At 36.0% G+C, this 17,712-nt stretch overlaps 1 protein-coding gene across 2 annotated transcripts in view; it reads left to right on the plus strand.

Annotated features, from left to right (window-relative positions):
- The window catches only part of ANLN (anillin, actin binding protein), a 29,669-nt gene extending 11,957 nt beyond the window's left edge, over positions 1-17,712 (plus strand). The window contains exons 12-25 of one of the 2 annotated variants that reach the window (XM_075745460.1): positions 126-273; positions 924-1,059; positions 1,384-1,566; positions 3,344-3,470; positions 4,413-4,461; positions 4,538-4,594; positions 5,929-5,967; positions 6,353-6,374; positions 7,355-7,467; positions 9,122-9,175; positions 11,967-12,053; positions 13,583-13,690; positions 15,733-15,905; positions 16,307-17,712. In XM_075745460.1, the coding sequence (XP_075601575.1) occupies positions 126-273; positions 924-1,059; positions 1,384-1,566; positions 3,344-3,470; positions 4,413-4,461; positions 4,538-4,594; positions 5,929-5,967; positions 6,353-6,374; positions 7,355-7,467; positions 9,122-9,175; positions 11,967-12,053; positions 13,583-13,690; positions 15,733-15,905; positions 16,307-16,430 (1,420 nt within the window). In that variant the 3' untranslated portion in view covers positions 16,431-17,712. The remainder of the gene's footprint in view (positions 1-125; positions 274-923; positions 1,060-1,383; positions 1,567-3,343; positions 3,471-4,412; positions 4,462-4,537; positions 4,595-5,928; positions 5,968-6,352; positions 6,375-7,354; positions 7,468-9,121; positions 9,176-11,966; positions 12,054-13,582; positions 13,691-15,732; positions 15,906-16,306) is intronic. The other variant, XM_075745461.1, reaches the window with a different exon arrangement.

The following is a 17,712-nucleotide window of genomic DNA, read 5'->3' on the forward strand; positions in this document are numbered from 1 at the left end:
AGAATACCTTTTTAAAGCCATTTATGCAAGTTGGAAAACATCAGTACCTGATACATATGTATGCATATAAAAAAGAAAGCTTGACACACCTATGAAACATTTAATGGGGTTTCCTCTCTTAAAAGCGTTGATGCATATAGATCTCAAAGATTTAAAGAAACCGATCGTCCTTCAATAAAGCAAATCATTGTTCGCAAAGAAGACGTTACTTCCAAATTAGAAATGAAAAAGAATGGCCCATCTGATCAAGTCAATATCAAAAAGAAAATGCAGGTATCTAATATACTACTTAAAATCCTTTTTCTAATTTACTATTTCCTCACTTAATTTCCCCAGTGAATGTCCAGGTCATTAACATACTGCTTAGGACTGCAAAATTAGGTTGCTTAACATAAACACCTAACGGTAGGGAATGATACTGCATAATTTGAACAGTTAATGCATCTCTTAGAAGGATCATGCTACAGAGTAAGTCTGGAGAGAACAAGCTATCATTTTGAAAAGGGGATGGGAAATATCTATCTTATTACTGCCTTTGAATTAGGCAAGATTCATAACTACATACTTTCAGTAGGCAATACCCTAATCTTTACTGGTGCCTCATTTACCTACATTGCTGAATTTCTGGTTAACTGCTGCTTCCCCTGGTAAAGGGAAGACTAGACTGGATATGGAGCATACAAACATTGGCCACTCACTCCCCGCTATATTTAAATTACCTCTGAGGTCAAAAAAAGTTGTGCTGCAATATTTTTCTGCAGAAGTAACTGTAAATTGCAAGATTCTTGTAGTTTAATATCTAAATTATCTGATTTTTTTTTTCTGAAGCTTAGCCCCAAAAATGCTAATCTCAAGACATTTCCTTGTTTGAATGTAAAACTAAATCTCTCTTGCTAGTTACTTTTACTACTGGTTTACTCTAGGAGCTGAATAATGAGATCAACATGCAGCAGACAGTGATTTATCAAGCCAGTCAAGCTCTGAACTGCTGTTTTGATGAGGAACATGGAAAAGGGTCACAAGAAGAAGCAGAGGCAGAGAGGCTACTTCTTCTTGCAAGTAAGTTTTTTAGAGTCAAGTTCAATTCTTTGTCATGAACATTTTGGGAAGAATTTATAAACTCTGGCAATGCATTTATTATGCTACCTTGTAGCTGCTTATTTATAGTTCTTCACCTGGAAAACAGGGAGGGTAATACCTATTCTGTATCAGCTTCTTCTACAGGCAAGAGGATGCTTTTGGTGTCCTTCTTGTCCCTAATATTCCTACCATTCTGGAAGATGATTAACATTTCTGTTGCATTTTACATACTTACGGCAAAAAAAAAAAAAATTAAGTACTACTTTTTCCTCTGTTACAACTATAGTTAATTTCTCTATGCAGCGGAGAAGAGGACTGCTTTACTGGAAGAATTGAATAGACTGAAGAGTGAGGGACCTCATAGTAAAAGAAATAAAGCTGCCTCTGCATCCACTGAATTCGCTCCATCCAGGGGATCTGTTTCCATTTCAGAAATGCGTCTACCTCTAAAAGCAGATTTTGTATGTGGTACAGTTCAAAAGCCAGGTAAAACTAGCCACTGAAAACCCATTCCCTGCCCCTCCCCATTCTTCCTACATATATTTCTAGTTCATTCTCCTTGTTTTTTGTCTCTGCATTGGTGTTTATCAGAACTCTGGAGGCAATAAAAATTTAGCAATTATATTTACTCGATATGATTTTTGACTAAGTCTTTAATATTTTCCATGGTTGTTTTAGTTGCATCCTCTTCTGGCTTGTGAGGTTCGAGAAACTTATCAAGACTTTCCCAGCTAGCCTTAAAGATCTTTGTGGTCCTCTGTAACCTGTTGGGGAGGAAGTAGAATGTTTTTTTATCTTGGGTTGTCTTCTCTCTTGCTGCCTTGGAATTTTTTTGACGGATGCAAGTCTAATACTAAATATCATTACATAAATTCTGACCTCTGGCGTTGTGAAATGCTCATTAAGCCTCTATTTTTTTCAGTCTTTCTGTTAACATCTCTAAATACTTAATTTACAAAGACTAGTCTTCCATTATCTTGTCATATTTAAGTCATTAAAGCATTAAAATGTTGGATTTGGTTCTTTTGGTTCAGAAGAATATCTGGCAATATTTCTCTGTAGGTCTAGAGACTTACCCGTGAACATAATAAGCTTCAATCATGTGGTTGTTTAAAGAATCCGCAAGCCCACAATAACCAGTGCTATTTTACATAGTGCCGCAGAACATGACTGTAGCTGGACAGGTTCCTACTTCACTCACTTCACCTCGCTAAAATTTGAGGAAGATGTCCTAGGAAATGTAAAGTGTGTTTTTATATCTTCAAATGAAAACACAGCCAGTAATATAAATGTAAATATCTGATTTAATTTATCAACCCCAACCCACTCCTGACATGTTACGGTTATTGTTGCATGAGACACTTCATCTCTTTTATAGGAAAGCTTCTCTGTTAGTTACAGGAATATAAGCTTCGTTTCTATCAGTAATTCTCAAAAACAAATTGTCTAAAACAACTATGACCTATTTGTTGTCAAAACTTTATTCCAGAATTGCAGCATTTGCTATACATTGTGCACCAAAGCTGTATTAATCACTTTCATCTCTGAAGAGAACCTCAAATATAGAGTACAACTCAATGCTTTCTGATGTCTTCAACAGTTGTTCTGAAAGCTGTGTCTTGTCCCATGAAACAGAGCACTCAATCTGTGTTTTTTGTTTTGTTTTTTGTTGGTTTTTTTTTAACATGGTATGATATTGTACAATGCTCAGGCTTTACTGTTCAGCAATTTGCTGCACAAAGTCCAAATCGTCTTCTGGCACTACTGAGATGTGTGCTTGTGGTCATCTTTCTTTTTTTTTTTTTTTCCCTTATTTGAAAAGTTAGGGAAATGAATTGCCTGGATAACCACTTCCTTCACAGGACTGAAAAAAGCATGAGAACAGGCAGTACCAAGAGCTGATGTATGGTTAAGGTGGCAGGCCTAGAGAATAAGAACAGAGTATAAGGAACTAAGATTAACAACTGAATCTGATTGAAAGTTTTTCCTCTCTCCTCTCACGCACTGGGTAAGGTAGGTCTGGCCTGCAATGCCCCAGACAGTAATGCAGTAGTTGTGAATCTTGTGGAGACAGTCCTACTAGTGGATACGGTAGGAGAAAAAACCCCCATGTTTTAAGAGTGAGTTTATAAGCAAATCTTGGCTGTAACCAAATGTTTAAGTGGGGTGAAAGAGAGATGTCTTTAATGGCAATGCAGTACTTGAGAGTTTTTAGATACTTGGACACCTCTGGCTAACAAAACCATCTTATATGTATTTACAGAAGCAGCAAATTACTACTATGTAATAATACTGAGATCTGGAGCAGAAAACATGGTTGCAACTCCATTAGCAAGTACTGCCAGCTCCCTGAATGGAGATGCCCTTGCTTTTACTACAACATTTACTATGTAAGTATAAATAAACTGTTTTGGAACCAGTTTCAACTCTGATGGTGGAGCATGCCTAGCAATGTTTAAAATCTTCAAATAAGGATGTCATATTCTGCAAACAAATATGGTGAGATCTTGTGGTATGGATATTTCCTGCTTCAAGAAAAAGCTGGGATGTACTTCTTTCAAAAGAGCAATCTAGACTTACTCTACCATCCATCAGCTAATTTATCTCATGCTTTTTCTACTTTTGTTCTCTCCTGGAACACCTGCAGTGACAGATGGATTGCTCTGCCTGAGATGATGTGTTTTTTCTATTTTGCAGTATTTTATATAGCTATTTGGTTTTGGTATCTGGAAAAAATAGTACTCCTAAAACTTCAACTCTCATATGTTAGATAAAAAAAGTGTTGTGAGTTCAAATGGCTATTTGTTAGGAAAAGTCTTCCAAAATAAATAAGCAAACTCCCTTTTTAAAGTCCAACTCAACTGGAATTTTCACTTAAAACTATTTACTCAAAACCCACGATCTTTGTTTCTAGAAATGTGTGCCGGCAGTGGACTGAAGGGTGCAATCTGAGAAATGGTAGATGCCCTCTATCTTTGTGCCACCCCACCCCCACCCCCTGCTTTGTTCTTTGAGTTCTAGAAGGTATCTTGAAATAGTAGCATGCTCAAACTTTAAAAACAGCAATGCTGCTTGGACTGAAGAGTACTACTGTAGAAGCCAAAGGATCTCAAACAACCTGTATTGGCCTGCAGGAACAAACTATGACTTACTAATAAGAGATTAGCTATTAGCACTTTAGCTAAGCTTCTCTTGCATAGAACCTAGCTGCTCCCTGGACAGTTTTAAGGAGCAGAAGGAGGGAAGAAGTAAAGAGTAACTTTAAAGCAAAACAAACAGATCCTTTTTGCTTCAGTCTGTGTTTAACTTTTTTCCCCTTTCCTCCCTTTTAGGCATGATGTGTCAAATGACTTTGAAATAAATATTGAAGTTTACAGTTTGGTATGTATCAGTTCCTGTCAAGAGGATGTGTAAGGGAGAAAGATGTGTTCTTTCTTAATACCTTCTTGCCTTACAGGTGCAGAGAAAAGAAGTTACAAGCACTGATAAAAGGAAAAAGGCAAATAAATCTAAGGTAAATGAAACATGAAATCAGTATCTTGTATTTATTTCAACACAAGGTACACTAGGAAGACCGCAGTGTTCAGGGAGAACTGACTAATAGTCTTAGACAATCTGTTGCTTGCTTTTACTCTTCTTGTTCTTTCTTGGAACGTCTGCAATGGCAGATGGGTTTATGGAGTCCTGCAGCACTTGGTTGAGTCCAAAATATATTGGAGGACAAGGAGAAGAAGTCTTTCTAGTTCTGCAAAATGCTATGCTTTGTGAAATTTATTAGACGTGGTGCCTCTAATAGTGATTTAGTGCTCTTATTTTCCACTTTACTTTCTAGTGTTCGGTAAAAGCACTAGATGCTTATTCTTTAAAGCAAATGTTATTTTAATAACTCCTCATACATAAACATTTCAGCCTGGATAGGGTGCATGCTTCAAGTCTTTGTGCTTTATTAAGGCTTTTGTGACTGCAAACAAGCCAGTGGTTTTCTGGAGGTGGTTTGTTTGTTTGTATTTCTTGTCATTCCAATAGCTGGGCACACAGTGTATTAATGATTTTAGGTCTGATTTCCTCCTTGTCAAGATATCTGTCACTTAATAAAAACAAGAAAGTTGAGTGTCTTCCAAAACAGTTGGAATGAGTACTTAAATCCTGTCTCTGCAAACAGAAATAGGAACTTTCTTTTAATCTTTGCTTTCACTATGCCAACTGAAAGTATGCTTCTACCTATCCCCCAATAAAACCAGTTTGAAGTCCAGGATTTCGTTCTCTCCTGTGCTGTAGTTTAGAGGAATCTTTACTTAAAACTAAATGTTTCTGTGGCACTGTAGGTAAGTTGCTGATGTGGGGTTATAGGTTCGCTGATAGCTGCTCTATCTGCTTTTTGACAAGCTTCTTTACGCTTGTCTTTCAGCTTCAAGGATAGATGAGTACATAATTCTAGTTCATCTTTAATATACCATCTCACTTAAACTTTGAGATTTTCACCTGAAAATACAGATAATGTACAACAGTAACACATTGAACATCTCTGTACTTGTATTGTTAACTCTTATCTTTAATAAGCAAATGGAATTTCAAAGCCCTGTTATATGAAGGAAAAAGGTCTAAGATTGGGGGTTTTTTTTGAGCGTATGGTGTCCACCCCAAGCTAATGCATACTTAAACTTTTCTGCAGTAAATACTTCTGTGATATGTAGCATTCCTTCCACTGAAATGTTACATCCAGTCAAAAACCAAGACTTATTACAGCAACTAGTATCCATTTAAACTTTATTTAGATAAGCCTTCAGTAGTTTCACGGTCTAATTTTCACAGTAGCAAATACACTTATCTTCTTACATTCTTTTGTAGGTTATTACTCCAAAGAGATTATTAACATCTATTACCTCTGTAAGTATGAATGTAATATTGTAACAAGATCTGGTTATGAGCACTTCCAAAGGCTATATTCTCACACTGAGTAAGGCTGTGCCTGTAGTAGGCCCTGTGTGCCCCTTACTTGAAACTCTAAACTGTCCAGCTTTCTGCTGAACTCTTCAGCCATCAGCTGAAGAAATAGGTAACGGCTGTAAATAGGTAATGCTGGAAATATGCAGTTACTACACATTTATTTGGACTTACTTTTCAAGCTGTTTTTGTTTGTTTGTTTTAAAGTACTTCAGATCTAGTTTCTTTATAACCTAACTTAGTCTTCTGTAGAAATTGTCAGAAATTACTTTTCCACTAAGCTTTTATTTTTCTCTCTCTCTCTCTCTCTCTCTTTTTCTCTCTCTAGAAAAGCACCCTTCTAACTCCAGGTAAGTAAAAATCTAAACATCTTATGCTAAGAAGAACAATCTACATTTGCTGTGTAAAGCAGTATATCAATAAATAATACTTGTAACAAATTATAATTTTTGACTAATAAACATAGAATTATGTTAGTTTGCCAGCCCAGAAACTGGCCCTGTGTTTATATCTGAGTTACCATTATATTTAATGGAAAAATCTCTTCACAAAATCAAAAATAATCTGGTATCAGATGCCTGTGGCTTATGTTCTTTTCATGGAAAGTTGAACTCAAATTTTAAGATTTTAAACTAGAGTCTGATGTCAACAAAGTAATACAGAATGAACTTGAAAATACATTAGCAGATTCTGAAGTATTGCTTGTGTGTAGTGTTTTTAACATGTTTATGTATTTCTGACTCTTGGGGGACAAGAAAGCATTTCTGAATGTTTTTCGAACTACCTAGAAATGTTATACACTTGTCTGACTACAGTACAAGATACTTGAGCTAACTTTAGTACAAATTGCAGCAATAAGGAGGTTGTGAACTAACTCTGTAACGTCTACCATGCTGCTGTAACTAGTGAGATTCCTGTGCCTGAGCTATAGTGCTTGTTTCTATTAATATAAGTGCAAAGAGGAATATAGGCATTCAAATTCTGGAAGACTGAAGAATTGCACTTAAGAGGTTCAAGTTCCTCCTGCAGGACATGTATGCTTTGTAGTGTGCTCTAGAGTGCTCTCTTGTCCCCCTGAGACTTCTTAAAATGCTTTATCTTCTCCTTTGTGAATATTACAAAATGTCTTTCTGAAAGAAAAGATTTATTGAGGAAGAGTGGTATGTATCAAGACCCTGTCTGAATGTGCTGCTGGGCTGCACTGCAAAGTGTGCTTCTCCTGGAGTACTGAGTAGGACATGCATACAGTAGTACAAATCAAGCATTTTTAAGCCTTTCAGCATCCTGATTGTGTTGTGTTACAACTTGACTTTAACTTCTTTCTCCACAGCCATGGCCAGTCCAGGTGGCCCTAATGCTGTACGTACTACTAATTTCATCCTTGTTGGATCCCACAAGCTATCACTGTCTTCTGTAGGAAATGCCAAATTTGCATTGGACAAGGTAATGGAAGTTATTGGTTACTAATCCAAAGCCAATTGCATTCTACTAGAAAAACAAATACAAGTCGGGGTTTACTGTTTTTCAGGCAAAATTACCATCCTAGAAATGAAACATATGTTTATATATATAAAAAATAAAATTATGTATTGTTCTTGTTACTCATTTAATTTCGTATGACTGATGTAATTTTTGACATAAAACAGAAAGACTTACGGTATTATGCCAGATGTTCTTTCTTTTCTGTAGCTCAATGCAGGGTATGGTTATGCAAATATAATGAAGGCATTTGGTTACTGATTTGCTGTCACTGACAAAAAATTGATGTATGCAGTTGGCATCTCTGTATGTGGTCTTCATATTGTTTGTTGCTCTTAATCTTGCAGTTATCACTAAATAAGACGCTAAGTATGTTTTAATGATAATGAAGCATTTGAAATTTTCTGCATTTAATTGACTTTAAAATTGCTGTTTGTATATAGTTAGGAGCATGAGTTTCCTTTCATATACCAATTAAATTTGTAAAGCAAACTATCTTAACATTTTTTGAAATAGAGATTTTATTGACTTTTGTACCATTAGTTCCCTGTCTAAACAGAATATGTTTATTGGCTCTTACCATTAAAAATTAAAAAATACATTCTTACATTCATTGTAGTCTCTAACCTTGTAATATTTTTATACCTGAAACCTATTTTAATAGATGTTTATGCCAGCAGCTATCCTAAGATAAATTAATTCAAAGGTTACTACAGCTTATGGTAGTACTAAATTACAGTTTTATCAAACAGCAGCATAAGAATAAATTTTGTTCTTGGCTAATTAAGTCTTATTGTGATGATAGTAATATTGCAATTATAGCTCCTGATGAGATAACAAGAATTGGTTGTGTTTGTGCATAAGATAAAAAACATAATATCACAATAATTCCAACTTGCCTTTTCAGAAGTTTTATTTTTTGCAGATAGAAGCAGATTCCTTTACTGAAACTATTTGCAGAATTTAACAGTTGAATTGCACTGCTGTTACTGCTGTGTGAACTTCAGAAGTACCAGCTTTGGCTCTTCAGCATAAATGTTCATCTTCACCAGAACTACATGTAGAAATCTTATTTCATTTATGTCTTGGTTATTGGAAACTCCTTGTTCTTGGAGTTATGAGAATCAGCTTTTACATTATATTCAGCAATTTGGGTTTAAACTTTTTAGTTTACACTTTAGGACAGAACACTGGACTGGACTAGTAAACTGTAGCACAAGCACAAGGTTCAAATAGAATTCCAGAGAAAACATCACTTGGTTAATTTTTTCCATGTGCAAACTTCAACAGTTATGATAAGAATTCCCCTTTTTGTCAGTGAACTTTTTTTGTTAAATCATCACCTCTGTATTGTTTCAGTTTTGACTTGGCCTGTGGCTGTACTAAACAGCTGCTTTTTAACTTGCTCCATGCATTTCTAATATGAAATAAACTGCTGTCACAGTGGGGATTTTTTGAGTTTCATTCCTCCCTTTATATGCACTGATAAAATTCGGAGTAGAAAGGACCAAAATGTACTCATGTATGTATAACTGTCCATTTTAAAAAAAAACAAACAAAAAACAACCAACCCATAACTTTACACTAATCACATTGAGCATGTTTCTTTTTTCCCTAGGTAAATTTTGAAGGGGAGGAAAAAGAACTGTTGGGCTATATGTTCCAGGACAAGGTTGCTATGGTCCTTTAGTTTATAACTTAAAATAGGAAACTGCTTCCTAGTGCATGTTGCTCCTATCTGTCTGGCCTTTTTGCAGTATTTATTTTTTTAATTCTTCGAAGAAAATGCTTACAAAGATTTACTAACTAAGCATAAGATGTTAGGAGCCTTTAAGACTTACAGAATTCTTCTCCCTGTCTTTTACAATAAAAGGCATGCTGCTAGAACTCAAAGTTATTTAGGCCACCTAGGGTTTTTCCTTAACTAGCATGTGTCTCTTAACTTCCTAGATCACTAGAGGAGGGCCTTCTTACTTCAAAACAAATCAATGTCTCTCTCAAAGATTCCCAGTCAGAAAATTTGAGCCAACTTCTTGATGAACTGTACAGAACATAGAATCAGCTAGCCTGCTGATAGGGGATTGAGGAAAAATAACTGGTGGTCTAAATGTTGGTTTAACTCAACTTGTTGTCACTGAAGAAAACTAAAATCACTTGGGAACTAAATATCTTGTTTCTTATTCTATCAAGACCTTGTTCTGTCAAGACCTTTGCTTTTTAAGCAAAAAGTGATCATAAAGAACTAAAGTTTTGAAAGTACTAAATATATCAAAATGTGAGGTTCTTATTTGTACACAAGTATGCAATTAAATTATTGGTGTATATGGTTTTTGCTTTAGGAATTATGTAAATTATGCTTAAAATAAATAATTGGTCTTTAATGTCTGAAAATAGTTTTATTTAGTTAATAGTTAGCTCGGATCCCTCAGAAGAAAGTGTTTTACATAACTTTACATATGTTTTCTCTCATAATTAAGCAGGTGATAATTTTAGTACCTATCTCCTATTTGTAATCAAAAGTCTCCTAAGAAACCAATTTTTTGCAAATTCTTGAGAGTGATCCTGAGTATCTTTACAGATATTCTATCACAGTAAGCCAACTTCTTACAGTAGATATCTGTATGACCACACCAGAATTTAAGCTATCCTAATCACGGGCTTTAGTTTTCTCTTAATCTAGCTGGATATTGAGCAAATTGCTTGCTTTTCACCACCTCCACTCGCCTTTGAAAGGGTTATATTGTTGACTAGAATGTAGTATTTTCTCATTATATGTACAGGAGAATGTTTTGAGACCTGCTTTAGTAATTATAATGGTGTTGTAGGCTCTGCATAACTGATATCTTCCGTATATTATACAGCCTTTTTGCTTTACTGTCACACAGCTCTTCACGGGTAAACTTCATAATCCACGAGGTACATTCTTGGTTCTGGCATAAATTAGAAAGGAATGCAAAACCCACAAACTTGAAGTGGGGAATTGGCCATAATTCCTTGAGGGCCTCATTCAGAAATTGGTTTTACTGTGGATTGGTAAGATAGAAGCCAACATTCCCTGGTGTAGCCTGGAGGGTTAGAGTTGTCTTTGCTGATTAAAAATCCAGGACTGATGCAACTTATTTCTATTATGTGCAAACATTTTACTATTTTTGCTTCTCAAATGGTCAAGCAGACTCCTAACTGGTGCTCAAAATGTTGCTGTGCTATACTGTAGGGCCAAGTACCAAGCAAGCCATGCATGCTGTCTTAGCTGTGTAGATCTAGCATATAAAAATGATTTGATCACCTGCTTGTGCGCACGTGTACCGTGTCTGGGAGGAAGCTGCAGTATGCCTACAATTCAAAGGTGACTGTATTCTAACCATAACATCTATTTCAGTGTTCTGCAGGATTCACTGAGGCCTACTGATGTGCATGTCTAACTACTGAGGGTTATTCTTGTTCATCTAAACTACTAGCAAAATTTAATTCTGTTTGATAGACATTGATTCCATGGCTCTAAAATCTGCTTCATTGTTGTGTATACATGCCTATTCCCTGGTAAATTGTTCTTTCTTTGTATTCGAGCAGCACCGTCAACCTTTCAGGTTTTTCTAGTAAGACAAAGCACCTATGTTTCTGACTTTTTTTTTTTTGCAAGATTCTTACAGTATTGCTTATTCAGATTAGCGACAAAATATAGTACGTAGAACACCCTGCAGATCATCACTTGCTTGTTGAATTAGTAATTTGTCTTTTAGCTTCCCTGTGGAAAAAAAAAAAGAAGGGATGTGATTTCTTGACTGTAGTGGTGGGAGCACTCAATGTAATGGGGTGCTATGGAGGAATTAGTGGAAGCCCAAAGGCAGTTGTGTTGTATGCTCCTTCTTAAAACTCTTGAGTATCAAATAATCATTTAACCAACCTCTGGTACAGTAGTTAAGCTGCTTTTTTTTCCAGTGGTAGAAATGACTTAACACAGGTCTTCAACACCTTGAGTGCCAGTTGAGAACTGTTTTCATTCCTTTTGCCCTCCTAGGTTTTTTATACAAATATTTATCTGAGTAGGCTAGGCACTACTACATCAATGCCAAAAATGCTTATGGCATCCAAGTAACAATCCTGTTTAAACCCACTTTGATATTTTCCAAACAGCTTAATGTCAAACTGAGGCAGAAGCTTGCAGGATGTGGACTGGTGCCTTGTGTTGTTTTTAACCGTGCTTGGAGTGCCTGTTTTTCTAGATAGAAGCATGTTTGTGCATATGTCCTGAGCAAACTAATAAGCAAATAAGTCTTGAAAAGCTTCTAAATGAACTTGAAACAGAAAGTGATTATTACTGCCTTGCTTGAGACTGACTGCTTCTTTCTGGCTGAAGATCCTAAGAACAAGACAGTGCTAACACCCTGGTGCAGGTGGCTTGCTTGAACTGGCAGAGTTGAGAGGTGTCAAAATTAAATGACTAATTGTTTTACTTTTTGCAGGTTCCCTTTTTGTCTCCTTTGGAAGGTCATATATATCTAAAGTTAAAATGCCAAGTGGACTCTTTGGTGGAGGAGAAAGGGTTTTTGGTAAGGTATTCATTTCAGATTCCTTCCTTGGAAATTACAGGTCCTATTAAATGTAGTCACTTTGTTAAATTCACACATGTATTTGTAGTGATTGTGAAGATTAAAACTGGCTTGATTTTTTTTCTCTCTGAACCAGACCTCAAAACTTTCCTAGTTTAACTTCTAAACATGCCTAAATTAAAGCTACCTTTTAGGAGTTTGTATATCTTTTTATTCTAAACACTGTTCACTTGTTCTGAACTTCAGTTAACCTTCTCTTGCTATAATCTGTGATGTGAGATGAGATTCTAATTTCTATGCTAGAAACTTTTACAGGACATCTTGGATTTGTTTTTGTCTAGTATAAACAAATTCTCCTTAACAAAAGATTCCCCCCCACACTGTATTCACAGACTTTGACTTGTAAGGAAGTGACAGTATTTTTTGAGAAACATCTTAAGTAGTTCCCTGTCTGAAACTGGACTTAGAAAATGTGGCTGATACTTGGGCCTAATAGATGGGGCTGTTGAGATTATGTTCCAGCAGATGGCAGTAAATGTGCTATGAAAATACTTACAAAACATTAACATTTGCTGTTATTTTGGTATTTTCAGATATCAGAACTTCTTTAGACTCTTTTCAAGCAGTTTTCTGTCTCTTTTCCCTTTACTTAATTGAAGTTGAACAGACTTTATTAGATGCAGACATTTCATATGCTTATGGTATTTGATATCCCATGTTTTTGTGTGCTAATTTAAGAAAGTCCTTGTTTACTGCTACTAGACAATTTGTAAAACCCAAAGAATGGTGTACATGCATATTAAATTTTTTCAGAGTGAGGGTTTGGAAACTCCCTGCACCATTAAAAATTTTAATCTGAATTGTGAAGAGTGAAAAACACAACACACAAATTAATTGGGGAAAAAAAGTTCTGTACAAGTTCAAGAGGGATCAGGAATAGAAGTCAGATACTAAACTTTCCATTCCATTACTAAGGAAATGGGGCTTGAAATTGCCATAATCCTGCATCCAGTAAAATAACTGCCAACACAAACATTTAAAAATCAATTTCTAATTTCTTTTAAACTGACTGGATTCCTGCATGTGGCCTGTAGAATAGCCAAACATTTTGTAATCCTGAATTGTAAGTCAAAGATAACTTAAATACCTAATCATAATAAATTATGTGATGCTAATACATGTTTTGTAAACCATTCATCCTGTATCTAAGTAACCCTCCATTATCTTAAATTAATGGGAATGTTTACCACTGTCAACATGAAAATCTGGTAATTTGAACTATCAGTGATAGGTGCATTTTGAGCAAAAGGCTGCAAACTTGAGACTGATAGTGTAAGCCCATTTTCTGTGCTATCTGGAAAATAATATACTGTACCAATAGAAGTCTCTTCCAGTATATATTTTTTTCCTCTTACATTTACTCCTATGAAGGGTTGTACTTGCAGAACCATTCTGGCAGAAAAATAGTTGAGTAAAGACCAAGCTCAAGGTATACCATTTTTAAACTTTTTTATTACTATTTTTTTAAGACTATGTTTGAAGATGTTAGTGGATTCGGAGCATGGCATAGGCGCTGGTGTGTGCTGTCTGGAAATTGTATATCTTATTGGACATACCCAGATGATGAAAAACGAAAGGTAATGCTGTTTTATAAAGCTCAAGTCTAAAGTTCTGTAGTACCCTACACAACTAGCTGTTCACTTTTAATGACAGTAATGTTTAGGCTTAAAACAGGCAAGTATATTCAAAGCATGAGATTCAAGCTCATGAAGTTTCCTTGGGTAATGGAGGAGACTTGTCTTCGTAAATCTGACCTAAATCAGGGCAAACTTAGAAACTGACCACTTTATCTAGTTGGAAAGGGGAAAAGCGGAGGAAGATCCATATTTATTATTCCCTTTAGTCTTAAGGCTTTCCGCTTTTCTTGTCAAATGACTAATTATTTAGTTGAAATTGATCAGACTCATACAGCTTAATAAGCAGACTGTATCTAGTTGCCTTAAGTTTTAGACAAAATAATGACTTTAACACTTAATATAGTAAAAAATTAGTGGGCAATCCTTCTATATTGCAGAAGCATAGTCGTAATTATGGACTATCTTATTTGCAGTCATGGTTTTCTTTTAGCTCCACATTATAGCTGAAAGTGGTGCTTTTTAAATGATTCTCATGGAAACCTAAGTTATTGTCTGCCTAATGAGACAAATCAGAGGTTCATCTGTCACTGAGGTGAACCTCCTTGTCTCCTTAGCCTGTTCTTGCAGTGTGTACTGAAATATTTCCAGGTCCTTTTAACAACTGCTTTCAAGAGGGTTTTCTGACTCACTTAAGCAATTTACCATTAGACACTTGCTTGTTTGTTGGCAGAACACTTTCTTTCCCAAACTCTGTGGCAAACTCTGGTCCTTTTGGGTCTTCTGTGCCAATCCAGATGCCTGAGTTTAGTTTCTTCCCTGCTAACAGGGGAAGACCATATGCTGATAGTTGACATTGCCAAAATATATCAATGTACTTTCTTTCCCTGCCAGGAGAGAGGAAAAATCTCTGCCTACTGTAATAGAAGATAGGCAAAAAAATTGAGTTAAGCAAGAAAAAGGTTCCTATTCTACTTTTGTCTGCAGGAAAGAAGCTTTGGTTTGTTTTCAAGATTCTGTTCTTGAAAAATCTTCAAGACTTGTTTCACTATCATTCTGAGAAAGGGTCAGCTATATTCTTTTGGTATACTATCCCCTACAGCAATATTAAATTCTATCCTTACCCCTACTACATATGTTCTATCATGCAGAGATAGATGTAGCTCAGAAATATCAATATTGGGCAATGATTGCTTTAAATTCTAGAATTATTTTTTTAAAAAATTGTTTTAAAATCTGTGGCTGTACGTGTATCACCAACATGCAACCCATGTTCCTTGAAATGGAGCTATCCTTTTTCCTGTAACTGAGGTTATTTTAACTGTCTATGGAACAGTATAGTGAACATGCCCGATAAATAGCAAACTCTCCTCCAAGCCAAGAGCGGCTTGTGATGTTTCCCTGATGAGGTATTCTGTAGGAGTGAAGAATCAGAGCCAAGGTCTGTAACTTCAGGCATACAGCTGAGCCTCTGTCTACAGTCAGCAGAGAGAGCTGCCTTGAAATTTGAAATGCTTTTTGCAGGCGTCTAGCTATTGACTACAGAGGGAGCTAAAGCAGCTGGACTTGGTACTTATGTGCTTCAGGTGCATGTTGGAAGATGAATCCATGTGCTTATAGGCTTTGACAAGAATGGTGTGAGCATCCCTAAAGTGCTTGTTTTTTGTAGAGTTTGACAGGGTTTACTCTATCAGTTTGGATTTTATCATGAAGTTCTCTTGAATTTGAGAATTAAAGCTTTTGTTGTTGTTGTTTTGTTTTACAGAATAAAGAAAAGGTGGGATATATCTTTCTAGAGCCTAAGCCTTTGGTAAAGGATGGATTTGTTAGCTGTATTGTACGTGGCTGAGCAGGGCATGTTCCATTATCTGTATTATCTCGCTTCAGCTATGGCTCTTAAATGCAAAAAGTGGAATCCCTCTTTTTGTATGGAGCAATTGATTTGGGAGAGGTTCACTTAACATGGCAAAAATTGTCAAAACATATACTGTTCAGAATTGCTCTTGATTGCGGTATTCTTACTGATGGACTAACTTCACTTTCAGCATCCTTTGGGCCGGATAAATTTGGCTAACTGCACGAATCATCAGATTGAACCAGCCAACAGAGAGTTCTGTGCCCGTCCCAACACTTTTGAACTAATAACTGTCCGACCTCAGAGGGAAGATGACAGAGAGACTCTTGTCAGCCAATGCAGAGACACGCTCTGTGTTACAAAGTGAGTGGATAAAACCATGAAGGTTGTGGGAGGTTGAGATGTGTGTGGGAGGGGTGCTTTCCATCAAGTCATAGTTTTAATAACATGGGAGCTTTACAACCTTGACATGCCAATGCAAAGCCCATTTAAATGCTAAGACTTGGGGATGACACTTGAACTGTTTGGTTCACTTTCAGTCCTATTTTGTCTGATTGTCCCATTTCAGCTTTCTGAGGACAAAGAACTCAACTTTTGCAGAAGTGGAAATGCTGGGTAGCTTGTTGGCAGGATTGTGGAATATTTGACTTTGTTTTTTCCCCTGCTATTTGGGCTTCTATGGATGATCAGCTTGACGTTTTTCATAATAACTAAGTAGAGGTGGAGAAAGACTTATCTAATCCATTTAGTTATTTGTCTTTTAGGAACTGGCTGTCTGCTGATACTAAAGAAGAGCGTAACCTTTGGATGCAAAAGCTCAACCAAGTCCTTGTTGACCTTCGCATGTGGCAGCCTGATGCCTGCTACAAACCCATTGGAAAGCTTTAAACTCTGCGAGGGAAATAGGAAGAAAATATGTATGCATGAACTACACAAAAAAAGAACTCAAAATGTGGGAAGTCCTCTGGGTCACTTATGCTTTAAATTTGAGAGAGTATGTAACATTATACAGGACTATGTTATGCAGTATTTTTATTTCACTTTAAGAATTTTAAAACTTTTTTTGCTTCCTAGCTTTTGAGTATGGTAGGAAGCAATTAGCTGTTTCTAAATGTGCTAAATATTTATGTAACTCCTTTTTTGGATGTGTTTTTTAGCTAAGTACATTCTCTTCTTTAAAAAACTAAATTATTACAGGAAATCACACTTCAGGGCAGGAAGCGGGGGGGGGACAAGCTAGTGAAAAAACAAGCTTACTAGATAACTCAGCTCCCCGAAAGAAACAATAGTTCAGAGTTCTCTAACAAGGATGGTGCTGAAGCACAAGGTTTAATATTGGACGGTTTGTCGGGTTTTTTTAAATGATCAGGCATAGAAGTTACTAGTAAATTTTATTCTACAACGTGCAGTATAAGTATTTCTTGCTTGCACAGTGTCCTTGTGGTCAGAACAAAAGACTTGCACAGTATATGCGTACTTTTGCAATTTCTCTTACAAACTGGTATAGATAAGTGCATGGTGTGTATCTTGTGTGGTTTACAGGTGTGGAATTATGTATGCAGTATATTGCACTTTGATAGAAATGAAAGGTCTTAAATATTTTTGTTAGGACTCCTATATAAAAAAAAAAATTAGTTTTAGGATTGTATATGTCAGAATTTCCTGGGACTCATGGTTTGTGCAAGCTACAATTCTCCTCAAATTGAGAACCAGGAATAGGTTGTAAAAGTGCTTTTTTTTCCCTCTTTTTTTTAATAAGACACTACAAAGCTGCTATGTACCAACTAATACTCTGCTGGCTGAAAGTAAGGGTCTTCCTCTCCCTCAGGCATATTCATAAATGCAGATAAAATTCAGACCCATCATTAAAATGGCAAAACTATTCAGTTAAAACTTGTGATTTTCACAGCTTTTCACTGGGCTTAGTGAAATACTATCTCATTATTCCACTGTTGTGAATGCAATAGTGGAATACTTAAAATTGCTATTGCTGTTATATAGTCACACGTAATACACTAAATTCTGTTAGCTTATACTGTTTTCATCCTGCCACTTTTGTGTTTTTGCTTTTAAATCTCGTTTTCTTTTTCTGATGTCTTTATTTTCAAACTGTGTATTGAGATTTATTTTATTCATTTAAAATAAAGAATAAAACACTTTATGCTTCTTT

The sequence above is a fragment of the Balearica regulorum genome, chromosome 2, assembly GCF_011004875.1.
Source record: "Balearica regulorum gibbericeps isolate bBalReg1 chromosome 2, bBalReg1.pri, whole genome shotgun sequence".
Classification (NCBI taxonomy): domain Eukaryota; kingdom Metazoa; phylum Chordata; class Aves; order Gruiformes; family Gruidae; genus Balearica; species Balearica regulorum.